Source organism: Mirounga leonina, unplaced genomic scaffold (genome assembly GCF_011800145.1).
Source record: "Mirounga leonina isolate KUSES-001 unplaced genomic scaffold, KU_Mleo_1.0 Mir_488, whole genome shotgun sequence".
Classification (NCBI taxonomy): domain Eukaryota; kingdom Metazoa; phylum Chordata; class Mammalia; order Carnivora; family Phocidae; genus Mirounga; species Mirounga leonina.
Window position 1 is genome coordinate 510985 of NW_023270777.1, and position 8642 is coordinate 519626.

Sequence of the window (8642 nt, forward strand, 5' to 3'; positions counted from 1 at the left end):
TGGCCGTGAGGGTCCGGCCACGGTGAGTGGGGCCCCCGTCCCTGGCCTTGAGGGTCCAGCCACGGTGAGTGGGGGCCCCTGTCCCTGGCCGTGACCTGGCCGTGAGGGTCCGGCCACGGTGAGTGGGGCCCTGTGTCCCTGGCAGAGGGCGGCCCGAGGGTCATTCTGACGTGGTACTGAACGGCCCGTGGTCCCACTTTAGGAGCATCTGATGTCAAATCCCTATAAATGGTGAGAATTGGTTCGTCTGCCTGTCCTGCTTTCAGACGTCCCGAGGGCAGGCTGATAGTTCCCCAGGCTCCCCTTCCCACGGCACACCCACAGAGACAACCGGTGTTGGGGCGTGTTCTGCATACCTGGAGGAAGGTGCACAGGCGCAGCCATCTGGTCTGATGACTTATCACCACCGTCCTTACGTTTGCTGTGTAATCTGTTATCCGAAAAGCAGCAGCTTAACGTGACGTGCACTTATTATCTGGGGTTCCTGCGGGCGCCCTGCTCGCGTCCCTGCTCGCATTCCCTGGTCAGGTTGGGTCAGGTCAGGCTGGGGCAGCCAGGCTGCGGGCCCTTCTGAGGCTCCACTGACCCCCGACCACGCTGACCGGGCAAGGGGCAGCCTGGTGGGCGAGCCTCTCCTCTGGCCGCGGTGCTGCCAGGCACTGGCTTCTCCCAGGGCGGGCAGTGGTCCTGCAGAATGCCCAGGACACGCCGGCCTTGTCCTCCCCCGATCCCAGCGGCATCTCTCACTTACATTTGTGGGGAGCGACCTGAGTTCGGCCACCACTCGGTGGGGAGATGGCACAGCTGTGTGGACCAGAAGGCGGGTCCCCGCCTGGGGTCCCCACGTGTCCGGCACCTGGCCTAGGAGATAAAGCTCAGCACCAGCGCAGATTTCCGGGACGCCCTCTCCTCCACAGCCCAGACACACTGTGAGGGACCACGTGGCTTCCCTTGCAGCTCTGTGAGTCTGGAAGACTGGCTGGACTTCTCCAACAGCAATGTGGAGAAGGCCGACAGGCAGAGGAACAACTCGCTGGCGCTGAAGGCCCTGGTGGACCGGATCCTGTCGCAGACGGCCAACGACCTGCGCAGGCAGTGCGACGTGGTGGACACGGCGTTCAGGAACGGGCTGAAGGAGACCAAGGCTGCCAGGGACCAGTTGGCCACCCACCTGGCCAAGGTGAGCGCCCTGGAGGGGGGCCGCCGGGCCGGACTGCCGGCCTCCAGGCTTGTGCTCGCGGGTTGACCAGGAGGGAGGTGCGCTCACAGCTCCCCGTCTTTGCAGCAGGGCGTGGGCTTCTGGGGACCGGAGGGGATCTGGCCCACTCTGGGCCTCAGTTCCTCCTGCGTGAGATGTGGCCGCGGGCTGGAGGGTGTTGACCACCTCTGTGACCCTGGCATTTCCCTGAGTCAGTTTCCGCACACCCGTGGCCGGCTCAGGATTCTGGCTCCTTGTGCCTCTCCGTTCCCCGGGACGTGCTGGTAAACCAGCGCTCAGGAAACAATTCAAAACGCAAGGCTCTAATTTTTCGCATTTGCAGGTTTCTGTGGTGGAAATACGTCCACCACGGTCAGTTTCAAGCTGCCTATTTAACAGGGGGCTGGCAAGGTTCCCGAGTAGTGAGTGATCGCAGCCCCACAAGGCAGCACCCCTGGGTCCTGGGCATGGGTGGTAGGTCCGGAGCAGGTATGTGGGCAGGAGGGGTGGGCAGGCTCCGCGCACATCGGGCTGGCCGGGTAGCACTGCCCCAGAGGATCGGACGCAGCCCCGGGCGCCGTTCACCGTCTCTAGCAGCCTTTCACAAAGGTGGAAAGGCACATGTTTTATTTAACCCAACACATCAAGAATATTGCTTTAGCATGTTATCAGTGTACATAGTTAGTGACGCAGTTACTTTCTTTTTTAAAAACCAAGTCTTCAAAACCCGACGTGTATTTTGCACTCCAGCCCGTCTGGCTTGGGGCTAGGCTTGCAGGCGCTGGCACAGCCCCGGGGATGGGACCCTCTTCCTCGGCTGTGGGAGGGCCCCAGAGAAGGTGCCCGGTGGGCATGGGCTAGAGACAGTGGCCCCAAAGCCCACGCACCTGAGGAGCTAGCCCACATTTAATCTGCAGTCATCCTCGTACTGAGAAGAATCGTGGTTGAAGAGACCAAGTGGGGAAATCAGTCAGGGTCCCGTCAAGGTGAAGAGTAGGACTAAACATGGGGACTATTCCCTCTCCTACGGGCCATTCGGCCGATGGAGAGTGGTGCTGCCTGGGTGGGTGGCCTTGCTCTGTGAGCAGCCGGGTCAGGGAGCGTGTGGGGACCCCGTCCTGGTTCTAGAGAAAAGCCTCTCTCTGGTCAACCTGTGGCTAGAAGAGACAGCAGGCTGAGAAGACCAGCCCCAAGGCAACGGTGGGGTGACCCCGTTTCATCTTTGGAGGCACATTTGTTTCCTTATTGGGCATATTTTAGCCCCAGCAAGATTTAAAATTAAGAAAAGGAATGTTTAATCTAACTCAGGGTTTAGGTTATCTTAAGGGGACAGCACACTTTCTCTATAAAGGTCAGATAGCAACTATTTTAGGCTTTGTGGGCCAAGAGGCCAAATCAAGGAATTCTATATGTGATTTATAGAATAAGAAAGAAAACAAACATCCACAAACATCTCATTGCCAACCCTGAAGATAAAATAATAATAATTGAGTCTAGTTTTTTGAAATACAGACTTAGTGAATAAAAGGCAGTAATTCTCTTTGGAGGAGCACCAATATCTTGCTTTGTTGGGGTTCACAGTTAGCGTTTTCCATCAAAATCTATGGGAAATGTGAAGCCTGATCTGTAATGAGACTTCTACACATTTCATCTTTGAAAACGTCTTTTCGTTCAGACCAGCTCTGCCCAAGAAGAGCAGTATGTAAGCATAGGGTTTAACGGAATGGACCCGTCGCTTAGGAGGTCTTTGTGGAATTGCTAGACTCTACTCCCCTCTAGCTCATTTCTTTTTTTTTTTTTTATTCTTTTTTTATTCTTATTCTTATGTTAACCTCTAGCTCATTTCTAAAGCCATTCAGTATTTGATCACAGTGGCTGAGGATGGTCCTTGTTCAGAGGAATTTCAGTCTTGGTCCTGAGCTAATTAAAATTTCACCACCGCTGAAACCCTGAATTGCTGAGTAGTTGGGAAAGTCAGCTTCTGTTTCTGACAAAAAGTCACAGAACTTAGGATGGTCAAATCCACGAGAGCTCACGGAGCATACTGTTGGCACTCCTGGTTCTGCAACACACTACAGATGCAGAGGTTTTCTGCAAAGTGCTTCGTGAGGACACCCAGAGGCTCCACGTGGCTTGTGTTTCCACAAGCTCTGTCAACAGGGTCAGCACGTCTTAGCAGATTCCGCTTCAGGTTGCACTGAATTTGTGTTTTCTCAGCTTTTTGAAAATACCCTCACCGGTGGTTTTAATGTGACCACTCAAGAGGCTGAATCTTTAGTCGCTGCATAAAGCACAGCTGAGCAGTATCAGGCACCTGCCCGCTCATGAAGAGCCAGGACACTCGTCCACAATCCCGTGCCACATTTCTTATTGACTACTGGTGCTCCAACATCCTTGACTCCCTAAGCAGCAATTCCTGCAGAAAGACTAATAGTCTTCAACAGGGTGGTACTCTCTGGACACCCTCCCTCAGCTGCCGCCATCGATCCCGACTGAACGAACTCGCTGTCAGGTGGTTGTCCTTGCTTGGCAGACGGAACAGCCACTTGGAGTCTTACTTTGTGCCTCATTTTCGTTTTTGTGAAGAAATTCTGCAGTGAGGAGATACTCTGTTGTAAATGTCTTATGTTTGGGGGCATCTGGGTGGCTCGGTCAGTTGAGCATCTGTCTTCAGCTCAGGTCATGATCCCGGGGTCCTGGGATTGAGTCCTGCATCGAGCTCCTTCCTCCGTGGGGAGCCTGCTTCTCCCTCTCCCTCTGCTGCTCCCCCTGCTTGTGTTCCCTCTTTGTCATTCTCTCTCTCTCTCAAATAAATAAAATCCTTTTAAAAACGCTCAACAATAAGAAAACAAGCCAATTAAAAAATAGGCAAAAGATCTGAACAGACACATCACCAAAGGAGATGTGCTGTTGGTGAATAAGCTTGGACGTTACCAGGGAAGCTCACGTTCAAACAAGGCGATACCTCCACCCACCTACAGCAAACCCAACACGTTGATGGCGCCCGATGCTGGCGAGGACATGGTGCAGTAGGGGCTCTCGTTCCGGGCCGGTGGGAGTACAGAATGGTGTAGCCACCAGGGAAGGCATCTTGGTGGTCTCTTATGAACATATGCATACAACCCAGCAGTCCCACTCTCGGGTATTTACCCAAAGGTGCCAAACACTCATGTCCACACAAAACCCTGCATGTGAATGGTTATGGAATTATCTATTCATAATCGCCAAAACTTAGAAGCAACCAAGACATCCTTCGGTAAATGAACGGATGAGGAAACTGTGGTCCATCCAGACAATGGAACGTTATTCAGCAACAAAGAGAAACAAGGCATCAAGCTCCCTAAAAAGACGTGGAGGAGCCTTACATGCAATCGCTAAATGAAAGAGGTCAATCTGAAGCCAGTCCCGCGTGATCCCACCTGTGAGACATTCTGGAAAAGCTGTGACAAGACGGTGAGATCCATGGTTGTCGGGGGAGGGGCTTTAGGGCCATGAGGCCACTCTGCGTGACACTGTGCATGTCCCAAACCCACAGGATGTCCACCACAAGCAGTGAGCCCTGACGTCAGCCATGGACTTCAGTTAATACCGTGTTGGTGTTGGTTCACCCACTGTAACAAAAGCACCCCACTGACCCCAGATGTTAATAACAGAGCAAACCCGCATCCAGGGAGGGAGGGTGCATGACTCTGGATTCGCCACTCAACTTCACCGAAACCCTAAAGCTGCTCTGAGAAATAGTCTATTAATGAAGATTTCTTTTTTAATTTCACGGTCTGTACAAAAACAGTCAGCGGATTGGATTTGGCCAGACTGCTGATTCCCAAGCTAACCCATAGTAATAGTAATTTTGTTTTAAAGATTCTGTATTTTGGGTATTTTAAGTATTTGTAAAACTTAAGGGAATGTAGGCTGCTTTTAAAAAATTATCACTTAAAATACATAGTTGAGTAATTGATTTCTGCCTATGATTTCAAGTTAGCATTTTGTTAAATTTAAAGACAGGGCTGACATGTTTATGAGAAGCTAAGAGTCATCATTTTCACTGGTTTGTCCGATTGACACCATTTTTAAGGGCTCCATTGGCTTTGTTTGTTAAGACAATGCGAGCATTTGTTTTTTTACAGATTTGATTTATTGGGGGGGGAGGGGCAGAGGGACAAGCAGACTCCCAGCTGAATGTGGAGCCCACCATCACGTCACGGGGCTCCCTCCCAGGACCCTGAGATCATGACCTGAGCTGAAATCAAGAGTCAGATGCTCAACTGATTGAGCCACCCAGGCACCCCAGGACAATGCAAGCATTTATAAAGAGTTATACATCAGATTTATAATTGCTGCTTAAAATATATGTTTTAAGGATTTTAACTAAGTTTGAAGTGGGAGCAACTATTAGTCAAAATTAACTTAGAGTGATCATGAACATTTAAGTTTACAAGTAGTATTACATCTGGGAACTGAACGTAAGAAAGGCTTAGGAGAGGGTCCCCTGGGTGGCTCAGGTGGTTAGGCGGCCGACTCTTGATTTTGGCTCCAGTTGTGATCTCAGGGTCATGAGATCAAGCCCCAAACGGGGCTCTATGCTCAGTGTGGAGTCTCTTCTCTCTCTCCCTCTGCCTACCTTCCCTGGTGCTTGCTCACTCAAATAATCTTAAAAAAAAAAAAAAAAAAGCTTATGAAATATTAGAAAACCAAATGCAACGTGTGGGTCTCATTTGGATTCTAATTCGAACAAACCAACTCTTAAAAAAAAAAAGGGACAATCAGGGAAATTTGAATACTGTAAGATATTACATGATAGTAAAGATTTATATTTTGGGTGTAATAAAGATACTGTAGTTACGTTAAAAGAAAAAGCCACCATCAGAGAGACCCCAGAAACTGCGCGTATGGTCTCTTCAGGCTTCTGGGGCAGAACTCGGGCCGGCGGGTGGCTTCCAGGGAGCTCAGCCCCGGGATGATGCCACAATGGCCAGTCAGGTCCATTCCGCCTGTGAGGTTCCGAGGGCGGTGCAGCCCCTCGCCCATCGGCAGTCGCGGCTGCAGGGAGGAGAGGTCAGGCGCGTTGTGGGGTCCTGCTGGGGAATCACAACAGACCTGAGCGTGAGCGCCACCAGCCTTCACCTCCTCCAACCCTTCCTCAAGGTCATGGAGGAGATTGCTTGCCAGGAGAAGAACATCACAGTTCTGGAAAAGGCCATCCTTGACCAAGAAGGGCCCGCCAAGGTGGTTCACACACGCCTGGAGACCAGAATGCACCGGCCTAACGTGGAGCTGTGCCGCGACGTCGCCCAGTACCGGCTGCTCAGGGAGGTCGGGGAGATTGCCCACAACGTGGCCAGGTAGGCGGGCAGCGCGTATGGGGGAGCCTGCTGGGCGCTCGGGCCCCTCTCCCCAGGGCGGGCTTCACTAAAGGCAGCCACGCCGCAAACGTGTCCCGAAGTTTACACTTTTCTAGAGCCCCAGCCCAGATGTTTAGGTCAAAGTCGGAGTGTTTTAAATGTTGGTGGTTCTCGGGGTTTTCTGCCCGGGGCCACGGATTTGAAGTTTCCGTCTGGAGGGGAGGGAGGGGGCACGTGTCCGTTGGCTTCCCCTGGAGAGCGCGACGCAGAGAGGGGAGTCCCGATCCTGTACCCCCTCTCCCCAGACTGAAGGAAGCCTTAGCCCGGGCTCAGGTGGAGCTGAAGGGCCTGAATCGCAGGCAGCTGGGCCTGCAGGAGGAGATCCAGGTCAAGGAGAACACCATCTACATCGACGAGGTGCTGTGCATGCACATGAGGAAGTCCATCCCCCTGCGGGACGGGGGCGACCAGGGCGAGTGGGCCGGGGGCCTCCGCCCCGACGCCGTCTGCTGACAGCATGCGTGGGGCAGACGCTGAGTAAACCCTGTCACAATTGGGCGCAGAACTCTCATTTCAGGGAAGCCAACTGCAGGCGGGGCCTGGAGCCCCGGGCGGGGCTTGGGGGTTTGGGGGGATGGCTCTGCGCTGCTGGTAGGCAGTGCTGGCTTGAGTTACGTCCCGCATATCCCCGCGTCTGTCCGCGCAGGCCATTCCTCCACATGACGGACTTGCGGGGGGGCGGGGGGGCGGTCCAGGACCCTTCCTTCACATTCCGCCGAGTGCCGAGTGCGGGTCTGGATCCCCTCTGGAGACTCGCCCGTCTTCCTCCTCACAGGCACCAGATACCCCTTGGCTCTCCCGATTCCTCTCCCCTGGGAGACCACGGGGGCGCTGCTGACTCAGACCCCCCTTCACGTCTTACAGAGAGCAGATGGGAGCCCTGACCCCAGAGCCCCCGAGAGCCTGCCCGGCACCTGCAGGCATCTCTGGGCTCCTTTCTGCTGAGAGACGTGAAGAGGACACACGGGGCCAGAGGGCCATCCAGCACCCAGGAAGTCAGCCGAGCGGTGGGGCCCGAGGAGCTGGTGGGCCAGGGGGCTGTAGTCTGGGGTCGCGGGGTACGGGGGGGGCAGGGATGCTCCTGGTTCACCGGTTGGCAGGGACACCTGTGGGCCCATGTCAGCTGCAGGGTGGGGGCTGCTCAGGGCAGGTGGGTCCCGGTGGCTGCCACGGAGGGAGACAGGGAGGGGCCTCCTTTAGCACCAGGAGGACAGGGGGAGGATTTCGGCTATTGTTTTCCCTCCTGAGTGTAAACAGAGAGGTGTTGGTCTCCAGGTCGATTAATAATCCCTGGGAGTATTTTTCTTTCTCCATTCTCAAGTAACAGTAAAGCCAAAGAGAAAAACATCCTCCCATTCCTGCCGCAGATTCAAGTCAGTGGTTGGACTGTAGGTTATGGAGACAGAGCTGGGTTGAGGTTCCTGTCACGCCCAGCCCGTGGGGCTCCGTGGTGCTGAGCCAGCCGTGGGCACAGTCATTTCTGCGAAGCGGTAGCCGCAGCTGGGGCTGCATTTCGCATCCATGCCCAACCATCAGGGCGGTTCTGCACCCCCACAGCCTCCCGCCCCGCCGCTGTCCCAGGGAGGCCCGCGGCCAAGCCCTCACTCCTCCTGACGTCCAAGGGGCACCTTCCACGGGCCCTCCTGTGGAGCCGCCGCGACGCTCTGTGCTAACATTCGGCTCCCCTGCTTAGGGGTGACCTGCGTCTGGGGTCGGCCCAGCTCCTCCCTCTCCTAGGGTCACCTGTAAAGGGACAGTTGGCCGAATGGCCCAGACCCCTTCGCGTCTTTGACGGTCTCTGCGTCTGGCCGCCCAGCTGCACTCGTGCTGTCTTGAGGCACAGACAGTCTCAGACGTGGGACCCACTCCCAGGAGGTTTACTGTCTAAGTCAGAGAGTCTGTGCTGTCAGCAAGGGGTGCCCCTAACCTGGGGTGCAGAGGCCCCCTCTGAGGCTGAGGGCATCAGCTTCACGCCAAGCTGTGCTGCCCACCAAGGTGCTGAGCGTCACCTCCCGTGTGCTGAGCGTCACCTCCCGGGTGCT

The 8642-nt window shown here is 54.7% G+C and overlaps 1 protein-coding gene across 1 annotated transcript in view; it reads left to right on the forward strand.

Annotated features, from left to right (window-relative positions):
- The window catches only part of TEKT1 (tektin 1), an 11555-nt gene extending 4444 nt beyond the window's left edge, over window positions 1-7111 (forward strand). Inside the window, exons 5-7 of the mRNA XM_034989292.1 lie at window positions 958-1180; window positions 6344-6540; window positions 6846-7111. Of these exons, the coding sequence (XP_034845183.1) occupies window positions 958-1180; window positions 6344-6540; window positions 6846-7053 (628 nt within the window). The 3' untranslated portion in view covers window positions 7054-7111. The remainder of the gene's footprint in view (window positions 1-957; window positions 1181-6343; window positions 6541-6845) is intronic.
- The last annotated feature ends 1531 nt before the right edge of the window (window positions 7112-8642 follow it).